The sequence below is a fragment of the Trichechus manatus genome, unplaced genomic scaffold (assembly GCF_000243295.1).
Source record: "Trichechus manatus latirostris isolate Lorelei unplaced genomic scaffold, TriManLat1.0 scaffold00220, whole genome shotgun sequence".
Taxonomy (NCBI): Eukaryota; Metazoa; Chordata; class Mammalia; order Sirenia; family Trichechidae; genus Trichechus; species Trichechus manatus.
The window spans coordinates 1,323,130-1,348,616 of NW_004444156.1; the positions used below are offsets into that span (position 1 = coordinate 1,323,130).

General features: G+C 42.0%; 1 protein-coding gene across 4 annotated transcripts in view; it reads left to right on the forward strand.

Annotated features, from left to right (window-relative positions):
• Positions 1-23,839, forward strand: part of MFAP3L (microfibril associated protein 3 like) — a 51,190-nt gene extending 27,351 nt beyond the window's left edge. For 2 of the 4 annotated variants that reach the window (XM_023742827.1, XM_023742829.1), the window contains 2 exons: positions 955-1,263; positions 17,040-23,839. In XM_023742827.1, coding sequence (XP_023598595.1) covers positions 955-1,263; positions 17,040-17,971 — 1,241 coding nt within the window. In that variant the 3' untranslated portion in view covers positions 17,972-23,839. Of the gene's footprint in view, positions 1-835; positions 1,264-17,039 lie in introns of all 4 variants that reach the window. The other 2 variants (XM_023742828.1, XM_004388876.2) reach the window with 1 other exon arrangement.
• The last annotated feature ends 1,648 nt before the right edge of the window (positions 23,840-25,487 follow it).

Sequence of the window (25,487 nt, forward strand, 5' to 3'; positions counted from 1 at the left end):
TTCGGAATTTCTTAGAACTTCAGAATTTAGAATTTGGAGAGATGAAAGGTCCAGGGTGTGGCCCTGGGATTAGTGGATGAAATGGAGTATGGAGGACTAGGTGAAGGTTAGATCTTTGGACATAGAAGTGCAGTCACCCATAGTGTCATCATGTACATCTTGATGTTCCCCAGTCTCAGGGAGGCAGATGAAGATTGAAAGCAGGGAATTCAGTGAGTGATAAAGCATCGATAGGTAACAGTAGCACAGAGCAGAGAGAGAGAGACAATGGTGAAGCTGAAAGGAGCGTGGGTTATTGCATGAGCTGGAAGAAAGTGTATTATGGAAGCCGAATGGGGAGTTAGGAGAATGCTGGACTAATCTTGGTGGAGCTCTTCCAAATGCTCGCAGAGCCCAAGCTGCACCCGCTGAAATAGACTGGAAGTCACGTTTACTGGAAGAGGTTAAGAGACTTCCCAGGTGGACAGTCAGGTCATTGCAGATGGAGACAGGTGATAGGATGAAGAAAAGACCCTGTGATGGCGAAATGAAGTGAAGGGAGCCTGAATCGGTTTTTGAACTCCACAAAGAAATGTGAAATAAATTTAACATAAGAAAGAAATATATTTGTTCCTGTAAAGACCTGTATGTTTTAATTATAAGAAAATTATATAATTATGATTTCTGTGAGAAATGTAATGTAATGTTTGGAACTTCTGAATTTGTTCTTTGTTTTAAAATCATTTAGGTTTGGATTTTAGCTAAATTGCTGACATTTTTGTAAATATTATCTTTAAAGTGTGACTGCTAATATTTCTCTGTGTGTGTGTGGTTTTTTTTTTTGTTTTTTAAACAGGTTCTTAATCAAGTTCCAACTCTATGGATCCAGGACAGGTTTGTCCCATGGCCTGCTCTGAACAGTCTGTTGTCTAATAGAAGATTCCGTTGGCAAACCATCTCTCTATTGCCTTACAGAGAAAGCAAAGAAGATGGATCAGTTGAAGAGCCATCTGACTGTGTGCTTTTTACCTTCTGTGCCCTTTTTAATCCTAGTATGGACTCTAGCAACTGCTAAGAGTGTGACCAACAGCACTTTAAATGGCACTGATGTGGTCTTGGGATCTGTGCCCATCATCCTTGCCACAATGGACCATATCATAGTCAAGGAAGGGAACAGTGCCTTGATTAATTGTAGTGTTGATGGCGTCCCTGGCCCGCAATTCAAGTGGTATAATTCTGTTGGCAAGCTGCTGAAAGAAGAGGATGAGAAAGAGAGAGGAGGAGGTAGGTTTAAAGTTGTGTCAAACGTCGTAACATTTACGTATGGACTTGGGAACCAGCGTTTTTAACTAAGCACCCTTAATGCTAGTTGTTCTTATGCTTGTCCGTTTTCAAGATCTCTTTTTGTCTTGCTTTTCTGAGGCAGGAGAGAGAAATAGATATCCTTAAGGACTCAAAGCAGTAATGAATTCATCTTTCTTTTTTTTTTTTTAACTAATTGGGCTCAGAAGACAAAGATCGAACGTTGGAATCTTTTAAAGGGTATCTTGGAGTTTTGTAACACACATACAAAACATTATAGGGAGAAATGTAAAATGGGTTTTCACTAAGTGTATGTATCAGTTATAAAGAGGTTTTGTTTTTCTTAATGGAAATAACATGAATACACAGTATAGGAATTGTTGACAATTAAATGTCAGTTCAATTCATTGACTATGGATTTAAAGGCCACACTTCATGAAAGAAGTCTCTGTGGAAGTTCCCAGCCTCCAGCTCAGGATGGTTCTGTCCCCTGGAGACCTGACTGAGGTTCCCAGACTACTTCAGCTGAGGCCAGGAGGGAGGGAGGGGGCAGTGCCAAGGAATAACACGTGGCAATAGGAGAACGCTTGGTTTTTAATGTGTGAGTTTCTGGCATTCGGCAGTGTCCTCCTGGAGAAAAAGTGTGAATCATCTTCCCAAGCACATAGCTTACTTCAGGAAAAGACTGTAGCTGCAGAGAGGATTGGGTCTTTGTGAATCAGTATCTACCACTGAACACGTTTCTTGTTTTAGATGTGAGAAGTAATTGTCTGGTAATCCAAGCCTGATCTGATTGGCGTGAAGGAACTAATGTACTTTCCTAAGCATTTAGTGTGTGGTGAAGTATGGAATCGGAGATGGGGGAGTCACAGGATCATTGTTCTGAGGTAGCAGGTTACTGGATTCTACCACCTTGTCATTCATATTGTTCTCCCCTTTCCACAACCCTTTAGCCAGTGAATGATCCCCGGAAGAGTTTCTGCTCCAGGAAAACCTACATTTTTCATCTCTTTTCCTCACTGTACCTTAATTGCTATGAAAGGGAGTAGAGGCTAATGCCTCTTGTCTCCTCAGGAGCTAAGTGAATGGAGTTGTAAGGCCATTACACACTTCTGGTTCACAGCTGTGCCCCTAATGGCCAAGGCTGCTGGAAGTCCAGCTCCCTGGTATGTGGGGTTTCACGCTAATGCTGTCACTTGTATGGCGTTCGGTTGTAACCAGGCTACTTCTTCCCTCTAGTCAAAGTATCGTATATTATGTACTGTACGTATGTTTGTATGTTACCCTAGTAGAGGGAAACTCTTTCCTCACCAAGTACAATTAAGGGACTGTAGAATTTTTAGATGAGAAGGAACCTTAGAGAAAATGTAGTCCAAATCCCTCTTTTACTGAAATTTGCCCAGTCTTGCTGTTATTAAGTGGCAGAGCTGTGACTAGAACCTTTACTACAGACAACAGAAGAGTAAGGGCACACCACCCCTAGCCCACAGCTGGTTTCCATCCCTACAGCTCCTTTCTCCCAACTCCAAGTCAAAGGGAAGTGACATCACACTTGTGAGGGGCGGGCAGTAACCATGGCAACATACATACACTCAAGTCAGGGCCCCGCAGGTCTTCCAGCGGGGCTGGGCCACCGCTGGGGGTGTCAGGGTGACTGAACTGAGGGGAACGCGGACTCTAGGCCTGAATCTACTTTCACGTGGACCCTGAAGCCAAGGTTATCCCTGGGTGTTAAAAAGTCAGGGCTGGGGCACTGGATGCTTGAGTATTAGAGAGTAAGAAAACCGTGGGAACAGCATAGTGCTGCGGCCTGAGTTTCAGTCACAGCATTCTAAGTACTGTCCCAAAGTGGAGTAGCTTAACTGCTTCAAAGAGATAGATGTGCTGTCTTAATCGAAAAGTGCATTCTAACTATGGACTCAATCTTGGCAAGAAGCGTTTTGGACCTTGCCCTCTTTGTCTGTGTATCAAGGTGGTTAAGTTAGATGATAGCCAGAAGCCTTTGGCACAGAGAGCTGTTCCCTTAGAACTCAGCGCTCCATCGCATCTGTAGCCAGCAGCCTTGCTGATGAATCAATCAGCTATTTTAAAATCTCAGAAGAAAGACATACTTTAGATTTTAAAAAGAACTCATGATATTAGTACTGCATGTTCCAGCTCAGCATAATAATAGTGATTTTAGGGGATAATTACCCTGGGATAGTATACAAAGCATTGTACCTAACAGCCAAGCAAGACATGGAAAAGAGCAAAAACAAGAATTTTAGTGCTGGAATGGCCTTTTGGTGACCCCATAGCCTAGCCTACTTCATTTCCAATAGGGAAATGCCCACATTATAATCACGAACATAAATTTCAGTTTTCAGGAAGATAGGCTAGAAGTTTTAATGTAGCAGTGTTTAATTTGCAACTCAACAAGGAGGTGATCCAATATAGGATGAAAAAAAGTATGTTGATGTCTCTTACCAAGAGAGGCTGGGACTACTTTTAAGACCAAACTAACAATACAGTTTTCAGTAACGGCCACTACCATGTCCTAAGCCCCTATACCAAGTCCCGGGTATTATTTCTCATCCCTACAGTAAGAATGATGGTTAGGTATTATTAATCTTCACGTATGCAGAGGAGAAACCTGGTCAATTGAGAGGATATTACACAGCCAGAGTGGGTCAAGCTGGTATTGAAGTCCCGGAGTGGTGCAGACGGCTAAGCACTTGACTACTAGCCAAAGGCTGGAGGTTCTAAACCACCAAGAGGCGCCTCAGAAGACGGGCCTGGTGATCTGCTTTCATAGGTCCCAGCCTTGAAAACACTGTAGAGCAGCTCTACTCTGCACACACGGGGTCGCCATGAGTCGGAATGGACTCGGGCAACTAAGAACAGTATGCCTGACCAGCATCTGCGTCTCCTTCAGGTCCTGCCATAACCTCCGCTTCCTGGGAGAAGCCTGCTGTGAGCACATCCCCTGCAGACTAGGATGGTTCCCTGTGGTGTCTACTCCCATGGAGCATTTAGCACAGAAGTAAATATCTGCGTGGTCACAGATCGTTTCATGCCTGCCCTCCTCACTGGACGTTAATGGGGAACATGTTTTCCTTGCTCACTGCTGTATCTCCAGTCCTTAGTACAGTGTGTCTAAGACATTGTGGGTGCTCATTTAATGTTTGCTGACTGGCTTAAACCAGATAGTTCCCTTTTCATCTATTTGCTCTAGAGATAGTTATTGACAACCAGTTGAGACAGGCACTTTGGTGGTTGCCAGTGGATATAAGGCAAACAAGAGGGTCTGTGCCTGTGATCTAATGGCAAGGGCAGATAAGGAGACACAGTTCATGAAAATCAGCAGGCAAAAAATGTTGAGGAACATCTAACCTAGACTGGGTGAATGAAGGAGGAGTTCTTAGATGGAAGGGCACTATAACCATCAGCATCCAAGTTCAATTGTGTATACATTGTTAGACAGTGTCTACATGGTCAGTCATACTCACCCAAAAATGTACTCAAAGTCATCTGGTGAGTTGGTTTGGAAGGACACTACTACCATTCACTTTCTGATTAGCTTGGAAAGGGAAAATTTTATTTCTTGTTCAGGCTTAAAAAGTGAGAGAGCTATTATTCATGCCAGCCCCGCCGGTCCTAGAAAGAATGGGGCTATTTCCTGTCATTGGCAGGAACAGCAGCTGCTGGTTTGCTGGGCTTCGCCAATGCTTGTCGCTTCAATTCCAGAGGACCAGGAGAGGCTAATGTGTAATCTGTTTCTGAGGGAAGACTTTTTTTTTTTTTGAGTAATTCACCAAAGGACATGTTTGGGGTATCCCACCAACTGTATTACAGAAATAACTCATAATGCAAATAACATCAATAACCACATATAGCCATGAAGTTTACTTTTTGTTAGAGGTGTGTAGAAATGTACGTAGTTGCCAGAAAGTCTTATGAGAAATTCCCAGTTATTTCAGGTACTAATCACCCCGTGTGTGTTTGCTGTGGTCGCTTAGTCTGACTTTGAACCATCTAAATGCACATTAACACCTCTATCAGGTGATAAGTAGCACGCATTTCAAGAAAGTCAGCTGATATGGGCCTTTGTTGGAGATTAAGTTTGAAATTTTTAAAGTTAGCTTTTGAATTGTTCCGCGGATTCCAGTTTTCCATGCTTCTGTCACCAGACACAGATAAACTGAATTACACAACATTCATGGTTGTCACTGCTGCTACTCGAGTTTTGTAGAATCCATTGTTATAAATTTTGCATTTAGTTTACCTTGCTTTATAGTTTTTTCTCTAAATTTGCAAAATTCTCTGAGTAGATTGTGAAATGCCTTTTAACTGCTTTTGTAAGGGGCAACAAGAAGCTGTGCCAGCCAAGTTTTAAAACCCTAGTGTATCATCTCCTTGCCTAATACATATAAGGAGATCAGTTTCCACAGCATGAAGTGTCGATTATCCTTTACCTCTAAGATCAGTGTGAAGTGGTGTATTAACCTATGAAGATATTATACTGAATACCCTTTTAGTACATTAAATATTTTTTTTAAATTGTGCTTTAAGTGAAAGTTTACAGTTCAAGTCAGTTTCTCATGCAAAAATTTATACACACATTGCTGTGTGACCATAGCTGCTCTCCCTATAATGCGACAGCACACTCCTCCTTTCCACCCAGAATTTCCTGTGCCCATTCAACCAGCTCCTGTCCCTCTCTGCCTTCTCATCTCGCCTCCGGACAGGAGCTGCCCATTTAGTCTCATGTATCTACTTGAGCTAAGAAGCACTCTCTTCACGAGTATCATTTTATGTCCCATAGTCCAGTCTAATCTTTGTCTGAAGATTTGGCTTCGGGAATGGTTTCAGTTCTGGGCTAACAGAGAGTCTGGGGGCCATGTCTTCCGGGATCCCTCCAGTCTCAGTCAGACCACTAAGTCTAGTCTTTTTACTAGAATTTGAGTTCTGCACCCCACTTTTCTCCTGCTCCATCAGGGACTCTCCGTTGTGTCCTCTGTTAGGGTGGTCATTGGTGGTAGCTGGGCATCATCTAGTTCTTCTGGTCTCAGGCTGCAGTCTCTGGTTTATGTGGCCCTTTCTGTCTCTTGGGCTAATATTCTCCTTGTGTCTTTGGTGTTCTTCATTATCCTTTACTCTAGGTGGGTTGGGACCAATTGATGTATCTTAGATGGCTGCTCACTAGCTTTTAAGACCTCAGACACCACTCACTAAAGTGGGATGCAGAACATTTTCTTAATAAACTTTGTTATGCCAGTTGACCTAGATGTCCCCTGAAACCATGGTCCCCAGAGCGCCACACCTGCTACTCTGTCCCTCGAAGTATTTGATTGTATTCAGGAAACTTCTTAGCTTTTGGTTTAGTCCAGTTGTGCTGACTTCCCCTGTATTGTGTTGTCCTTCCCTTCATCTAAGATAATTCTTATCTACTATCTAGTTAGTGAATACCCCTCACCCTCCCTCCCCACCTTCATAACCATCAAAGAATGTTTTCTTCTGTGTTTAAACCATTTCTTGAGTTCTTATAATAGTGGTCTCATACAATATTTGTCCTTTTGCAACTGATTAATTTCACTTAGCATAATGCTTTCCAGATTCATCATTGTTCTTTATCGTTGAGTAGTATTTCGTGTGAATATACCATAATTTGTTCATCCATTTATCCGTTGATGGGCACCTAGGTTGTTCCATCTTTTTGCTGTTGTGAACAGTGCTGCAGTGAACATGGGTGTGCATATATCTATTCATGTGACGGCTCTTATTTCTCTAGGGTATATTCCAAGGAGTGGGATTACTGGATTGTATGCTACTTCTATTTCTAGCTTTTTAAGGAAGCACCAAATTGATTTCCAAAGTGGCTGTACCATTTTACATTCTCAACACCAGTGTAGAAGTGTTCCAGTCTCTCCACAGCCTCTCCAGCATTTATTATTTTGTGTTTTTTGGATTAATGCTAGCCCTGTTGGGGTGAGACAGTATCTCATCGTAGTTTTGATTTGCATTTCTCTAATGGCTAATGATCGTGAGCATTTCCTCATGTATCTGGTAGCCTCCTGAATGTTGTCTTTGGTGAAGTGCCTGTTCATATCCTTTGCCCATTTTTTAATTGGGTTGTCTTTTTGCTGTTGAGGTTTTGCAGTATCTTGTAGATTTTAGAGATTAGACGCTGATTGGATTTGTCGTAGGCAAAAATTTTTTCCCAGTCTGTAGGTTGTCTTTTGACTCTTTTGGTGAAGTCTTTTGATGCGCATAAGCGTTTCATTTTTAGGAGCTCTCAGTTATCTAGTTTCTCTTCTGATGTTTGTGCATTGTTAGTAATACTTTGTATTCTGTTTACGCCATGTATTAGGGCTCCTAGCGTTGCCCCTATTTTTTCTTCCATGATCTTTATCATTTTAGATTTTATATTTAGGTCTTTGATCCATTTTGAGTTAGTTTTTGTGCATGGTGTGAGGTATGGGTCTTGTTTACAGTTTTTTGCAGATGGATATCCAGTTATGCCAACACTGTTTGTTAAAGAGAGTGTCTTTTCCCAGTTAAGGGACTTTGGGCCTTTGTCAAATATCAGCTGCTCATAGGTGGATGAATTTACGTCTGGATTCTCAATTCTGTTCCATTGGTCTATGTATTTGTTGTTGGACTGGTACCAGACTGTTTTGACTACAGTGGAGGTATAATAGGTTCTAAAATCAGGTAGTGAGAGGCCTCCCACTTTGTTCTTCTTCTTGAGTCATGCTTTACTTATCCAGGGCCTCTTCCTTTTCCATATGAAGTTGGTGATTTGTTTCTCCATCTCATTAAAAAATACCATTAGAATTTGGATCTGGAGTGCATTGTATCTGTAGCTGATTCTAGGTAGAATAGACATTTTCACAATGTTGAGTCTTCCTATCCATGAGCAAGTACATTAAATATTTGAGATTAAAAAATCAAGTCATCAAAAGGCATTAAACAAAATTTCTATAATTATGAATGTATTTATTGGAAATTCAAAAGAATCTCACTCTAGTCTTTGAGCAAGCAAAAGCCCCTTAACTTTTCTGAGCCACAGATTTCTAGCCCGTAAGATGAGGATAATCCTTTTTTACTACCAAGTGCGGTTGTGAGCAATGAATAAGGTAACCTGTTAACCCATTGAGTCGATTCTGACTCATGGTGAGGCTATAGGACAGAGTAGAGCTGCCCCATAGGGTTTCCAAGGAGCAGCTGCTGGATTTGAACTGCTGACCTTTTGGTTAGCAGCCTTAGCTCTTAACCACTGCACCACGAGGGCTCCAATGGATAAAGTATTGTACATTAAATGCTTAACATAGTACCAGGAACACACCAACTTCTCAGTGAATGGCAACGGTTATTATTGTTGTTATTAATATCGAACTATATCCTCACAACTATAGATTCCAAATACATAAATCCCTATATAATGTAGTGTGGTCTATAAAAGAAGGAAATACTAATTTCTTACTCTTTATCTCAATTTCTCAACCTTTTAAAAACTCAGTAAGTATATACCGTATTTTTATGCAAACATTGCCAACCAAGCCCTCTCCCCTGAGGTATTTTCTTAAGCACTGCTATGCCAAAGTTCTTTTTTACGTGTTGCTGTAAAAAAAAATATATTAGCATAGCAGTGCTTACAGAAATACCTGGCGGGGGTGGGGGGGCTCAGTTGGCAAACAAATGTAGAAGGCACGCATTATTTGTGTAAAAACACTGTGTGTATGTGTGTGTGTATATACATGTGTATATGTGTGTGTGTGTGTGTGTGTATATACACACACACAACCAAAACCAAACCCATTGCCATCGAGTCGATTCTGACTCATAGCGGCACTGTATATTATTTAAATGATGCATGTATATTTAAAGAATATATCTTTTCAGTGTTAGTTGAAATTTCATAATAATGTTGTGACGACTGCAATAGCAAGTTTAGAATCCTCTCTTCAGTCAGCAGCCTCCCCTTTCTCAGCACATCAGTTTTGTGTACAAAAGGCCCGTTGATGTCCAGTATGCTTCTACCCCTGAAAAAAGCAGGGGATGTGGAAATTACAAAGTACATATGCACAGAATGAACTTTAATTTGCCTGCCCCAGTGGTTTTCAACCACAACCTATTCTCCTCAGGAGACATTGGCAAAGTCTGGAGACATTTCTGATTGTTCCAGCCCGAGTGGAGGAAGTGTGTGCTAGTGGCATCCAGCAGGTCTAGAGGCCAGGGATGCTGCTACACATCCTGCAGTGCACAGGACAGCCCTCCACTACAAAGCATTATGCAGCCCACGATTCCAGTAGTGCCAAGGTCAAGACACAGTGGTCTAACCCAAAGGAGCACTCCTCAGCTAACCAAACAATCATTCCCAAAGTAGATTTCTGAGTCAGTTGTTTGAACCCATAATGTATTTTCCCATAAAAGTGGTTTAATGTATAATGTTGTTAGGTGCTGTCTAGTTGGTTCTGACTCATAGCGACCCTATAGGACAGAGTAAAACTGTCCCATAGGGTTTCCAAGGAGTGCCTGGTGGATTTGAACTGCCAACCTTTTAGTTAGCAGCCGAGCTCTAAACCACTGCGCCACCAGGGCTTCTAATGTATGATATTTAGGCTCATTTTCTAAACTGAGCCGTATTAGGGGTCAATGTAAACAATGACTATAGTGTTTTTTAATGAGTTATGTTCCACATGTGGAGTGCGAGGCCAGATAGCTTCAACCTTAGCAGTGGAAAGACCCTTTCTGGATCCATTTCAGATAAAGATGAGAGCTGAGATTCCCAAAATGGAAGTTATCTATATGAATCAGGTGTAGAGTGGTCCTGTCTTGGAAGACCACCTGTAGCTATGCTCAGAAAAGACTTCTACTAGCCGGCGTGGAATTCGATGCTTGGCAATTTCTTTAAAGTTAAGATTACCAGGTCAAATTAGCTGAAGGGTCAGATGTTTCCTGTTTGCTAGGCAATCAAAAGACAGTAGGTTCTTTTCAGATACTATTTAATACCTTCAAGCAGAGCATAACTGCAGAATCTGAAGAGCAAAGTCCTCCCACCCCCTTCCTGATAGGAAAGCCGAGCTAAGCCTTCACTGTCCCAGGCCACCTTTGCTCCCCAGGATGGAGGAAATAGCTCATCAGAGTAGTCTGAGAAGGTGTCTCCTGGGAGGGGGTGGAATGTGGCACCAGAACCCTTGCCCTCACAGTGTGCGGTGTTTATAACCCAACTCCTTGAGTGGCTTCAAAGAGCTGTCATCTACTGTAGAAGCCCTATAACAGGTGCAGCTGTGCAGTGCTAAATTTCTTTTTGAATTGTGTTTTATAAAAGGGCATGGATCCTTTCTTTCCGTAGCCTGTATTTCACATATTGGAAAATACACACCACATTTACAGACACAGACACACACATTTTGTTCTTGTTTGAAGAATGCCTGTTCAATGTGATACTCATTCAGGTGGACGCTGTATTCCATTTAGGTTTGCATAAGCATTTATTGGCATTCTTACCACTTGAAAATTTTGATTTAAGTTGGTTTCAGGAAAACAAAATACTTGTTTTGTAGGGTAAACTTTCTTTGAAAAGCATGGGCATATGAAATTAAGAGCCCAGAGTATAAAAATAGGGTTTTGAATAGGGTTTTAAATCTTTTTTTTTTTGAGCTTTAGATGAAGGTTTACAGAATAAATTAGTTTCTCATTAAACAATTAATACAGACATCATTTTGTGACATTGGTTGCCAGCCCTGCGACATGTCAGCACTCTCCCCTTCTTGACCTTGGGTTCCTCATTACCAGCTTTCCTGTCCCCCCCGCCTTCTCGTCCTTGCCCTGGGCTGGTGTGCCCCGTTAGTCTTGTTTTGTTTTATGGGCCTGTCTAATCTTTGGCTGAAGGGTGAACCTCAGGAGCGACTTCAGTACTGAGTTAAAAGGGTGTCTGGGGGCCGCGTTCTCGGGGTTCCTCCGGTACAGTTCTAATCTTTTTTTAATGCCCGTTGGCAAATGGACAGACCATCAGTTTGTTCATCAGCACACATTCACGGAATGTGAAAAAAATTCTTTTCTTCTAAGTAAATTGAAGGAAATTCTAAGAGCTTAGTGTTTGAGTATAATGTTAATTTTTAACGCTCTGTAATCCTCGGGAAAAGCTGGAAAGATTTAGGATTTCAGTAGATAGGGTGTTTGGAGAAAAGCTCTAATTACAGTATTTTTGAGGCTTTGACCTTACTTTCCTTGTGGTTCTTCAGTTCCAGAATTATTGCTGCTACCTATTTCTGTGTGGGAGTAATTTGGTCAGGTGGTGTTTGCATGAGCAGTAGTTCTGATCTATATATGGGTTTTTATGGAGTCACAAGAGACCCTGTAGCACAGAATTTCTTGATGTTTACAGATTGACCTGAAACCAGATGATATTGTCGACCCACTTCTCTAATTGCTAGTTGGTCTGCCTGACACTGTCCAATGAAATGAAACCTTGTGCTGTGCCACGCACCCTGCCTCCGCGGTGAGCACGGTGGTACCAGGTAGCCACCTTCTTGGTATGGGACCAAGGCTACGGCTCATCCCGGAGAAGGTTGGCAGGGAGGAGAGCTCTGGAACTGTATCATTGGGAAGAAAAACTATTCTGAAAACCGTTGCCCTCATTTTTTTAAATTCTCATGTTCACTTGCATCTACTACTTCTGAACTTTCAGTTCTTCTCCACGGATTCAGTCTAGAGTCAGAGAAGACTTTCTCAGGGAGTGAGGTCAGATGCCAGGGTAGTGTCTTAATCGGGTTAAGAAGGTTTTGCGGGGGAGAGCTTTCCAGGCAGGCAGAGAGGAAGTACATGGGAAGGTCCTGAGGCACCTCTAAGAAATGAAACATGGCAAGTCTGTCATGTAAGTTGAGGTTTCAAAGTAGTGGGGGGCCCCGTTCTCCCACAGCATCAATGTGAAGCTCTTGAGTATTTGGAGGCCCTCCTGTCATCTGGCCCTCCACTGCTGTCAAGCCCTGACTCATTCAAGCCTTCCTGGTTTTATGCATGGTGTGTAGACTTCAGCAGCACACACATGTTCTCTCTTGCTCATATGCTCCCTCCCTTCCACCTTCCCTCTCTGGCCTTAAAATGCCTTTCTCTTTACTCCCAGTCCTCTTCCACCTCCCGCACGTTCACACCAGCCCTGGCTTAGTTCTGCCCTCATCTCCAAGAAGTCCTCCTTGCTCTCTCCTCCACACTCCACTGCCACATCCCATCCCGTCACATCTGCCACAGGTTACTGTCATCTTCTATTAGAGTCAGTTTTCCTCTTCGGACAGGAAGTTTTTTGCAGTCTGGGATCATGTCTTACTCATTTTTGTGTTCTCACAGTCTAACGTGAGGTCTGGAACATAGACAACTTATTCAATCATATTTATTGACTGAGTGAACAAGATAAAAAAATGTCAGCTTTGTTGTGCAGTATAGCACGTACATTGACATGCAGCTAAGAAATGACATCTGCTAGCTTTTCTCTTCACAAAGGAGAGATTGTCACCACAAGGCTCCTGTTCATGTGTGGGAGATTTGCATGTGAGATGATTGAGCCTGGGGTTTCTTGAGGAAGACCGTGGCAGATTCCCAGGCCATCATCTCTAGTCTCCAGTAGAAATGCAGCAGCCCTTCTCAGACTGCTTATGTCAGTCTTTTAGCCTAAAGCCTTCAGGTATGCACCACCTTACAGGACAGGAGGGGGAAAGGAGTGGTGAGGGGAAGAGAGAGGAAGGGCATTGACGGGGGGCAGCGGTGACAAGGCCCAAGAAGTGAGGACGAGCATGGAGAGTGTTGGGTAAATATTTCACGTGTGATCTTCTAACGCAGTGGTTAAACCAGACGTTCTGCCTCCAAAACCATTGCCTGTAGGAGAACTGACTTGGCATTAGCCGCTGACATTTTGGGTGTTCATTAGTGCTGAAGTGATGCAGCTTAATGAAAACTCAGCACACAACTTTGATATTCCCACTCAATTATAGTTTAAAACACACAGGAAGAGCCCTTGTATACCTGTTGTGTTTGGGCAGCCCTGAAGGTTTCCTGTGACAGTCATTGTGGGTATTTTCATTTCTTTAACTTTCTGACAGCTAAACTCAGGACCCCTCCAGGACAAGTCATGGGATGAGGTCTCTATAGACTGAGGGGAATGGTGGCATGCAGCACAGTGTTCTCAAGCTCTCCTGGCCAGGTGGGGCCTGTGGAGAGTCTTCTGAGCCTTGGCCCAAAGCTGATGTGGGCAGACCCCAACATGGAGCTTGTGCCATCTTCATAGTTCACAGGGCTGTGTGTGGTAGTAGAGCATGCAGAAAAAGAAATTTTGTTTTTTCAGTAATGGTCAAGCTGAGACTGAGAAGAAATATTTGGAATCTGAGTTTCTGGAAAGGAATGAGTGTATCAGCCTTTAATAAAAGAGATACCAAGGAATACAACCTTTGAGGGCAGAATCTCAGCTCCTCCAACATTATGGTTTTGGAAGTGCTCGTGTGTTTTGGCTTCCAAAGACTTGCTCTGTGGTCTGGTAACAGAATGTTAAATCCAGGTTACATATTCACTTTACCATACCACACCTGAGAGGAGGTAATAATTGCAATCTTTGTTTCAAGAGGAATCTAGAAAGGGACTGAAAACTAAAAAGATGTGTCAGTGTCCTTGTCCTAGATTGGAAACAGATGATATTGCTGGCAGAGAGAGATATGATCTCAGTCATTTAACTAGGGTGTTGCAGCTCAGATTATAGGTAATTACTCAACTGTATTAGGATCATAAAATAGGTAGATGTATGCATATTTGTGGTGTTCTATAGTTAAGTAATTGAGTCCCTGGGTGGCACAAATGGTTAAGTGCTGGACTGCTAACCGAAAGGTTGGCAGTTCAGACCCATCCAAATGTGCCTTGGAAGAAAGGCCTGGTGATCTGCTTCCAAAAGATCACAGCCTTGAAAAGCTTCTGTAACAGTTCTACTCTGCACACATGGGGTTGCTATGAGTTGGAATGGACTCAACAGCAACTAACAACAACAAGAGTTAAATAAAAATAATCACCTCATAGATACATGGCTGGGCTCTGAACTCTAAGAGCAAATGAATTGTTAGATGAAGTATATAAAAGGTGTTAGTCTAAGAAGACACTGTCCAGGGCTAAGGAGAAACATACGCTCCCAAATAATAATTTGCTGAACATCTCACAAGTTTCTCTAAATGAGTCACAAACGTCCCCTAATCAGGTTGTGTTTGATCCCAAACTATGCCCCTTTTAACCGTGTGACAGGAAACTTCGGAAGTGGCTAAATTGTTACCTAAATTGAACTGCTTGATTCCAGAATGGATAAGTACAAGTCAGTAGACAATTCAAAGCATGCCTGAAAATAACTTTAGAGTTCAAGTTCAGATACATTTTAAATATTCAATAAAGTATTGGTTTGTTGTAATTCGTATGTATTTTGGCATTTTATTTTTCTGTACCAATTAGAATACAGTTCTTACTAAAATTATTATGTAGGTGTAGGGATAAAGCTGTTTGTATTATCATCAGATGCTTGGCTTGGTTTACTGTTTGCTTCTACTTGTCTTCTGTACCCAGGCCCTTACTATATTCTTGCATTTACACATAATTTTTCCACAAAAGGGGCAGGTGGAGTGTGAATAAATTGATCGTAGCCACTCCCCATGCAGATAAACTCACCACCTTACCACTACCCTTCTCTACCCTGTTTCCTGCTATATTTTCCAATAAGGGAATGACGGTAAAGATGAGAAACTACTACAAGTACAGTCAAATTCTCTGGAACGCGCTACCTTCCATACATAATAACCTTTCTATCAACTAGTTTTTTGTTGTTTTTTTTTTCTCTGTGCTTGCTACAGTCTACTGTTACGAAGCATACAAATTATAAGAAAATAAACTGATAAAGCAATTTCCCCGGCCTCAGGTCACTGTGTATTAGGATAAATCTGCAGCTGAAGTATCCTAATGTCATGTTCAGGGAATGAGAGGGGTGGTAGGCTAGCCCACGCCCCGTCTGAATGAGAGAAAATCTCACAGGTCACATGCCAGGTTTGTCTGTATACACATTCACGAGAGGCTGAAAATTCACTCCATTTTCCAAACTAGTGTTTTGTGCTCTTGGGGGAAGTACACTGGCTGAATTGTTAGAAAAGGGTTACTCAGGGACACCAGGAACTACTCTTCACAGATGTTGGTTCAGAAGAAAGTAATGTGACAGCATCTCCAGAGAGAAATCCTGCCAAATTCACCACATCTAGCAAATGGCAGGCATCGTAGGGCCCCAGAAGGTACCTCCTTGCTCCGTCTAGCTTCCTCAGTCATGCTCCAGGGAGCAGAGGACACTGGAGTAAAGACAGCCCTCTCTCGCCTCATTACACAGCGCATTGAGACATGAGATCCCAGAACAAAAACAAAAAAAGGAACATGTTGTTTTCAGGAAATATTAGACTACAAGTCACTGTTAGAAGGGGTAGAAACAGGTAAAACTACAGGTCAGTAATTAGCTACTTATAAGGAATTGACGTGTTTATTGCCCTATCAAGAGATGTTTCTCTAGTTGGCTTAGGAGACTGGAGTGCTTTTATGAAGAATTCTCTGCCTGCTCCATAGAATCCCTGAGAAGCCTGATCTGGGCCCTCATTCTCTGTGGGACAGACTGGGGAGGTAATAGGATTTCAGAAAGGCTCAGGCCCAAGACCCAAAGCTAAACCTAGAATCATGTTTCATAAAGGTCCTCTGACCTTTGGGTAGACAGACAGACTAGGAATTAATCCAAACTAAACAGTTTCACCAGATTCAAACCCTCATTCCCAGGGCAATGCTAGATCCAAGCTGGCCTCCGGGGAGAGGGAGGAAGAAGAATCACGTTTTTCAGGGTGCATTCTCCTTCGTGTCTAGCTTATTTTCAACTTGATGGGTCCACAGTCTTCTCACAAGGCTAAAATAAATTGACATTGCTTTATACCCAGCCTCTGAACCTCCACATTGTTAGCGTGTAGCTTTCAGTAATATAGACAATTCATTGTAGATTCTCAAAATTAATGATGTAAGTCATGTTTTAATTAACTGAGGTCATTCAAGGATAACTTCATCTCAAATATGAGGACGCCAGATAAACAATTAGAATTTAATGATTGACTTCAGATTTTAAGTTAATTCTAAAATACTTTATATTCTGAGAGGCTGTAAACTATTTTGACCCTGGTGAACATATATTCAGTAGAGTCATGCTCATAAGCCCATTCGAAAATCTGATGCTACAGTTAAGGATGACACAGTATTTTCCAAATTGTTTATTTTTTACTAGGATGTGGGGAGTCTCTGGGTGGTGCAAACGGTTAAGCATTCAGCTACTAACTGAAAGGTTGGTGGTTCGAACCCACCCAGAGGTGCATTGTGCAGTATAGTTTGATGAGTAGGGGTACAGACTCTTGAGCATGAGTTTATCTTCCAGCTCTACTACTTCCAAACTGGTGACCTTGGGAAGGTTGTTTAACCTAATTACGCCTCAGTTTCCTTACCCTGTAAAATGGAACTGGTATTAATTCCTACCCACAGAGTTGTGGTGATGATTAAATGAGTGACTACACATAAAGCACTTAGACACGGTCAGGCACAGTAAGCTCATTAAGTAAATGTTCACTGTTATTGTTAGCAGTAGTGTGGTAGTCAGAGATGGTGCTAGGAATGTGTGATGGCTTGTAGGAACTACAGCAGGAATTGTATCTCCTTGGTTGAATCCTCTCCTCTCCCTCTGACAGGAAAATGGCAGATGCATGACAGCGGCCTCCTGAACATCACCAAGGTGTCTTTTTCAGACCGAGGTAAATACACGTGTGTGGCTTCTAACATCTATGGCACTGTGAACAACACAGTGACCCTGAGAGTCATCTTTACCTCTGGAGACATGGGCGTCTACTACATGATCGTCTGCCTCGTGGCCTTCACCATCGTCATGATCCTTAACATCACCCGCCTGTGCATGATGAGCAGCCACCTGAAGAAGACTGAGAAAGCTATTAACGAGTTCTTTAGGACAGAAGGTGCAGAGAAGCTGCAAAAGGCATTCGAGATTGCCAAGCGGATCCCCATCATCACCTCAGCGAAAACTTTAGAGCTTGCCAAAGTCACCCAGTTCAAAACCATGGAATTTGCCCGCTACATCGAAGAGCTGGCCAGGAGTGTGCCTCTGCCTCCTCTCATTATGAACTGCAGGACGATTATGGAGGAAATCATGGAAGTGGTCGGGCTGGAGGAGCAGGGGCAGAATTTTGTGAGGCATACTCCAGAAGGCCAGGAGGCCCCCGACAGGGATGAGGTTTATACAATCCCAAACTCTCTGAAGCGAAGCGACTCCCCCACCGCCGACTCAGACGCCTCATCCCTACATGAACAGCCTCAGCAGATTGCCATCAAGGTGTCTGTCCACCCACAATCCAGAAAAGATCACGTGGACGACCAAGAGCACGTGCAGTTTGAAGTCAAAGATGACGAGGAGACCGAACCGTCAGCCGAACATTCCCCGGAAACTGCAGAACCTTCCACAGATATAACATCCACAGAGCTAACGTCTGAAGAACCAACACCTGTTGAGGCATCGGATAGAGTATTGCCACCAGCTCACCCGGAAACTGCAGAGCCAGCGGTGACACATGACAAAAACACCTGCATTATTTATGAAAGCCATGTCTAATCACAACTCTGAAAAGCTATGCATATCGAGAAAATCAGGGGCTGCTCCTTGTGATAACAGAGGTAGTATGCACTTGCCGCTAAGCCTTACCAGGAGACCCTCATCCACTAGGTAGGAGTGATGCCCTCTTAAAAGGGGAAACATCTGTGTGCAGTTTATGTGACTGGAATTGCCCCAGTAGTGAAGGTATGAGAAACGTCAGGGTACAGGACTGATCATGCCGACAGAAGATGTCTGTTCACGTAACACAAATCATACAGACCAGTCTCTGCCAAATTCCTTAGCTGGTGATGTCCTTTTGTAAGATATTCTGAGCCCAAGAGCCCTGTCCAATGCATACCACATTGCTTTTCCTTTGACAAAGGCTAAGTCTCCTACAATAGCAAATGCACGTTCATGGGTTCGTAGCACTTTCTTCTCAGTTTTCATTACTTTCACTGTCCTTCGTATTAGTTGTTATTATATTCATCTTGATTGCTCTTCCTCGTTTAGTCATCTTTGTCGTTTTTGTCCTTAGTTTGCCCTAGAACATTTACCTCAGAGGCTTTGGTATCAGTCACCAGTACCAGGGCTGACACAAGTCATTCGTAATGTTCCCAAATAGTTACTAGGCTCTTTGTTACTGTTTCCCAGGCCTGTTTTCATACGTTGCTTTTTTTGTTTCTAATGAAGCTGCTATAGTGAAACTGAGAAAAAAAAAAAAAATTGTCCAGGAAATAGCACTTTAATAGCCAAATAAAAATGTGTTTACTTGTCCAGGTCTGGGAGCCTTTTGGTGAGTTCAACTGAGGTGTGGAGGCTTATGGTAAAAAGTTATAGATACCCATGAAAACGGCCGTTTACATTTAAGTAACATCATCCTCCAAGCAAAGACTGAGTCTTTACCTGGAAAATTTATTGCTTCCAAAGACAGAGGCATTTGAGTTCCTGTAAGTTATAGAATAGTGGCTTCCCAGGAGGACTTGCAGGAACCGGATGCCGTTGAGAGACTCAAACATTTGATTGGGGCAGCAGATACAAGGATCTGTGAAGTGGTATAACCAGGTCCTCTTTTGTGAACTGCGAAGCCAACCTGTTGGTCCTTGAAGGGGGGGAGTGTGACGGGTTAGAGTAATGGTGTAGAGAACTGTACCATCAAATTTCATGCCAAAATTACTGAATTAGTATTCAGGTCCAGAAGAAAGCAGTTATATGCAAGGCAGCGGGATGTGATAGAAGACAAAACTACCCATCCAGAGGCTTAATACCTTACACGACCGTGCAGTGATCAGCTGCCGGCTTTGGGCGAGTTTGGGCCTCAGTTTCCTCATCCGTGAGGGAGAGCAGACTAGATGAACCCTGAGCACTATTTCAATGGCCTGGCTCTCTCACGGAACCAAACTGATGGGTCATCCTTGCTCTTTTTCCCAGTCACTTTTAAAGATCTTCCTGTCTGGGTCCGCCTAACATTTTCATGCTGCATTACTTATTAAAACAAAATATCCATTTCAACAAATCATAGCATTTTAAACAAGTTGTAGGTTACCCCTCCCCCCACCCCCCCAAAAAAAAAAACACACATCAGGACCACTTCTACAGTTTGGGGGATTTAATGGTGGTGAAAATGAGGACATCATTTTCATTCATGAGCAGGAGATATAAAAACCTTTAAGTAGTACTCGGAGCCGTGGCCACAGGAAGTGACAGATGATGATGGAGGTTACATAGGGCACGTTGGTAATGAGGAAGTAGGCCCAGATGTGTATCCTCTCTCAGTCACTGTCTGGGTGAGTGATCTTGGACAACTTTTATTAATCTTTGTCATCTGTAAAATCCGCAGGTTGTACTTGATGGGCCACAAGATCCCTCCTAACTCAAACATTTAGAGTTTTATGGAAAGCTTGTGGAGCCCTGGTGGCACAGTGGTTAAGAGCTTGGCTGTTAACCAAAAGGTCAGCAGTTCGAATCCACCAGCCGCTCCTTGGAAACCCTATGGGGCAGTTACATTGTGCCCTGTAGGGTCGCTATGAGTCAACTTGGCGGCAACTGGTTTGGTTTGATTTTGGTCTAGAAAGCTTGTTATCTCCCACGATGGCCCCCATTGCATGAGACAAGCACTTATGGGAGCAAAAATGGGTAGGAGACTGGATGCGTTAGCTGTCCAAGTGTTACAGCAAATGTATCTGGCTCTGTAACTTAGGGGACTGGGCTTTTCTTTAGAGGTGACCTGAATGGGTTTATTTATAGATAACTGGTGTGACAGGTCCCTGGGTGGTGCAAACGGTTTGCGCTCAGCTATTACCTTGGTGGTGCAGTGGTTAAGAGCTCAGCTGCTAACTAAAATGTCGGCAGTTCAAATCCACCAGCTGCTCCTTGGAAACCCTATGGGGCAGTTCTACTCTGTCCTATAGGGTCACTATGAGTTGGAGTCAAGTCAACAGCAACGTTTTTTGTTTTTGTTTTTCTTTAGTGTGACAGGTGATCTGACAGACCTGGAGTTTGGTTAGACCTTTCTTGACAGGGAGTGAACTGTTGGCATCAGTTATAGATGTCTCAGATAGTCACAGAAAGAAATCAGCAGGGAGCAACCAGGAGAATCCACCATTCCCATTTGGACTCTGGACAAGGACTGCGTGTGTTTGGGCTGCAGAAAGTTCTATCCCCAGCTCTCAGAATGTAAATGTTTTCCAGTTGTGGTGGATGGAGGTCAACAGAATCTCCCTGTGGATCTGTATGCCCAGAGCAGCAACAGGGACTTCTGAGGCTCGTTCTGCCATATTGTGCGTGCTTTCCCGATTTTGTTCAGTTGTCATTCCACCCAAACCCATGTGCGAAGTTCCCAGAAGAGCATGTAGGCATTCGTTCTGTTTAGACATTGATTACAGAGCGATACTAAGCTAAAACTGGCATCTTTTTTATGAAGCAGGAGCAGAAATATGTGACCAAAGAATGTTTCCAGATTGGTTTTCATTTCTGTAGACTGGGGTGGGAGGAGGGGGCACACAGAGATTTTCAAGATGTCCTCCCTCTTTTAAGGCATCAAAATGCTTTTGATACAATAATGGCCAACTGAAAGGGAGATTGGCTTATAAAGGGGATTTCTCCTTCCAGAAATTCTACACTCTTCCTTTCCATCCTGTAGCTTCTTTTAAAAACATGAGAGACCATCCTGCAGAATACGAAATGCAGAAGACATTGTGACTTTCAGCTGAATTTTCAAAGATACAGTGAACTGTTCAGCTTTGTAGAAATTCACAGGAGTATGGCTGTGGCGTGTGTGTGTGTGTGTGTGTGTGTGTATGTGTGTGTGACTTATTTGAATAGTTTTAAAACCTTAACACTAAATTAATCCCAATCTATCCCCTTTGGGTCCTATGAAGTCATTCTTAAAATCAAACAATTTCTGGTTTGATTTTAATTTCTGAGTCATCCCAGTTATCTCTCTAGAGATTTTTTCTTTCTTTCTTGAAGTTCTGAAAATGATTCAGCTATGTGTGTGTATTTGATTCACTTATATTAACTGTAAGCTTGGATGGTATTTATTCTAAATGGAAAAATACAGAATTTTATACTGAAAATCTATGTAATTTATAATGGTTTTGTTTTATATATTATATTTTCATATCTTTAGGGCACATCTACTACTATTCTCATCTTTTTGTATATCATACTTCGCAAAAAGAAATACTAATACTTGACTAAGGAGCCCTGGTGGCACAGTGGTTAAAGCGCTTGGCTGCTAGCCAGAAGGTTGGCAGTTTGAACTCACCAGCTGCTCCACGGAAGAAAGATGTGGCAGTCTGCTTCCGTAAAGATTGATAGCCTTGGAAACCCTATGGGGCAGTTCTCCTGTGTCCTGTAGGGTCGCTATGAGTCAGAATCGACTTGACAGCAGTGGGGGAATACTTGACTAAAATCTCTAGGAACCAAATGTGGTATGTAACATATAGAAATCTCTAAAAATACCTGAATGTTATCATCCTTCGCAAGCATTGTTGTGCTGTGTTATTACATCCGTAATGTTTGTCTCAGATGCTCATGAGCGTTCCTTTTTCAAGACTAAGACTAAATTTCAAGGCCTGACACCCTACACCGTGGATCCTGGAACCCCCTTCCCTTCTTTATCCTTTTGAATTGTAGACATTTGCATTAATAAACTTCCCTTTGAAGGGCAAATGTGAGACAATAAGAAAGCAACTTTACGGAAAACCGAATTTACCTGGCTTTGTACATTATTTTAAAGGACTGATCACATGGCTTGGATTGTTATTTACTGGTGATGTAGGATCTCTGCCTGGCTCTTTAGCACACTCTGCGAAGAAAATGTAAGGTACAAAGATGATTTGCATGTTCTAGACAGGAAGTCTCTAAATGTTGTGCAGCCCACACAAATCAATTCAACTATAGACACGCCAATCCCAGCCACTAGGGAAAACACTGAGAAAGGCAAATCAGATACCTTTTATTACATGTATTGACATACAATGTTGCATCCCTGCTGAAACTCTTCAACGGCAGTCCCTACCGTCCCGTTAGCTAGGGGGATTTTTCTCAGTATTTCATTTGGTAAGAAAATGGCACCTTTGGCTTATCTTTCAAATACTGTCTTTTCTCAGCACAGTTCACCTACTGTCCTTTACCTAGCTTCACATATCCTTTTGGCAATCCTTTAAGATATAAACCCTGTTTCTATTCATGATACTAATTTAAACTAATTTATTGATTATATACCAAATCTTATTGTATATTCACACACATATTTTGAGCATCTGTTATCCTCCAGATATTAACCACTTTTACATTCACTGTTGATTTAAATATCCTTCAGTAGACCACAAAGTTTATTTCCCTGATGGCTTTGTGGATTTCCACAGTGATTATTAGCCAGGTTTGGATTAAACCAGTGATGGGGAAAAAAATCAAATACAACACAATTGCTTATTGTATTTTCCAAAGGACCAAGTGTTTATCTGTTACACAAGAAAATATTATATGAGGGTGATGATGGTATTTAATTGAGATGTTTTAGAGATGGAATTTATAAAGGGGCAAATACTAAAAATGTCACAGTCGAAACTGAAGCAAGAGAATATGAACATAGAAAGCAAATAGTTCTAAGAATATCCTAGCGTAAATTATTTTTATTTGACTAATAGTAAAAGCCTTCAAATGTGTCTCTCAGACACCAAGAAGCTGCTAACTGTAAGTTAGGGTCAAAGAAGACACTTGCTATTATGGTTGGTTTGCTGTATTTCAGTAGTTCTGGGTGTCCTTTGTTAAAATTGGAAAATAAAATGAAAACATTTATCTGGGAAGAAATGTCAAACTGATGACTTCTGTGAACTATAAAGTGTTCACTTTTTAAAAATAATTTAAAGATGTAAACAAATGCCTAATATTTAAGTTGATATTACAGCCAAAAAACAAACAAAAAAAAAAAACCATGTGCTCCATCTTGTACTTTTCACTGTTGCTTTAATAAAGGGTTTGCGCAGGTGTGTGGAATGTGTGTCTGTCCCACCTGAAGGGCATGTCATTGTGGTCTGATTTACTTTTTCCAGCAATATGGAACCTGTCATCAGTTCTTGTCCCTGCCTTGTGTATCTGGTATTGAGAAGAGAGGAAAATGAAATAATTTGTATGTAAAACTACAAAACTGTTTCCAAAGCCAGCAGCCTTAACTCCCTCCTGACAGATTTTATGGCAATTTATTTTTATGTATATCAAGAAATAATTTTTAGCACATAACATCAAGCTTGCTGTAGAGACTCCAAAAGACCAGGAAACTCGCATACCAGAACATTCCACAGGGAGAAACACGAGTAGCAGATTTGCTATGAAGCACATTACCAAAAACCCCGTTGCCATCGAGTCGATTCCAACTCATAGTGACCCTACAGGACAGAGTAGAACTGCCCCATAGAGTTTCCAAGGAGTGCCTCGTGGATTTGAACTTTTGACCTTTTGGGTAGCAGCCGTAGCATTTAACCACTACACCACAAAGCACATTAGAGGACTCCAAATCCAACTCAAGTCCAAGACAGTGCTTAGTAGGTTTCTTTGGCAGTAAAAAATTGCAAAAGCTGAGTTCTTCTTAGACAGGATGAGATATGGGATGTGTCCGTGAACCAAGAGAAAAATACTTTCAAAGGGGAAAGTAAGACAAAAAGGGCAGGAAGTCAGTATTTTACTGCAGAGTAGACAGAAGAAGCGAATAAAACAGCCGAGTGAGTTAGACAATAAACTGTACATATAACCATCCACAGGTTCCCTCAAGCAAAGAAGGCTTTAAGAGAATCAGGTTGGCCTTAATGGAAAAATTCGTACTTGTGTTATCACCAAAGAGAAAATGGAGAAGTTTCGTCCTGACTGTGAAGTGTTGGCTGGTCCAGATTTTCAGGACCCAGAACAAACAGTGCTAATTTTTTGTTGTTGCTGCAGGTTTTGGAATGCCATGTTCTGCATGGGCCTTAAAGCAGCTGGGTAAGGCTTCATGCTAGTATGAACGTTATCAAAGAAGCTAATAGTCTCACCATTGGAAAATAAGTGCCAGGGTATCTGATTTACAAATCTTTTCTACACTATCCCTAATAAATAGTAGTTCATCTCTGCATAAAAATATCTGAAAATGAAGAGCTCATTACTTCACGAAGTAGCATATTCCATTGATGATGGGTTTTAAGTGCTAAGTCAAAACTTTAAAAGTACTACCCACTGGTCATTGTCGGGCCATCTGGAGCTGAAAGCATGGGTTAGTCCTGCCACAGTAACACTGTCTTCGTTACTGTCAGTGCAAAACTGAAATTATAAATGTATTTATATGAAAAAGAGGATTGCTCAAAAAATCGAGTACTGATACTCCTACATTAATTATATGCCACGTGGCACACACCCTTTTGCGTAAACTGCCAACAGGAATGTCAAGGTGGAAGCTGGTACATCAGCTGTTCCCCTGCCCCGAGATGCTCTGAGGCTTTAGTGCATTAAATAGATGACAGAATGAATGAAGGCACAGGTCCACTGCCTCAGCAGACTACCGTGTTTGAAGACCATTAGAACTGACATACTGGGAGATGTGTAAGTGTGATCGTGAGGAAATTTGGAATAGTAATTGAATTAGAGCTGACAGGAATTGCGTTTACCCTATTAGGTAAAATCAAGACACCAAGGGTGGAACAAGTTTCCTGAAATATTATATAACGTTAAAAATATATATGAAGGAAGGTTCATATAGAATATGTATTTTTCAAAAACCAAATTTCTCACAACCCCTGTGTTTTCTACCTCTAGCCCAGTGTTCATTGGGGTCACATGGGGTCAACCGTGAGTTGGAATTGACTCAATAGCAACCAACAACAGCCCAGTGTTCATTGAAAACGCAGGTTATTTTGGTGGGTGCTTGGAACTGACTAAACAGTAGACTTTCTTAAAACTCATGTTTTAAAGTTGATGAAATAGGAATCCCAGTAAATGTGCAAAAAAAAAAAAAAAATCTGAGCATAGCACTCTAACAAAATGAGGGGATTTCTTGTTGCTC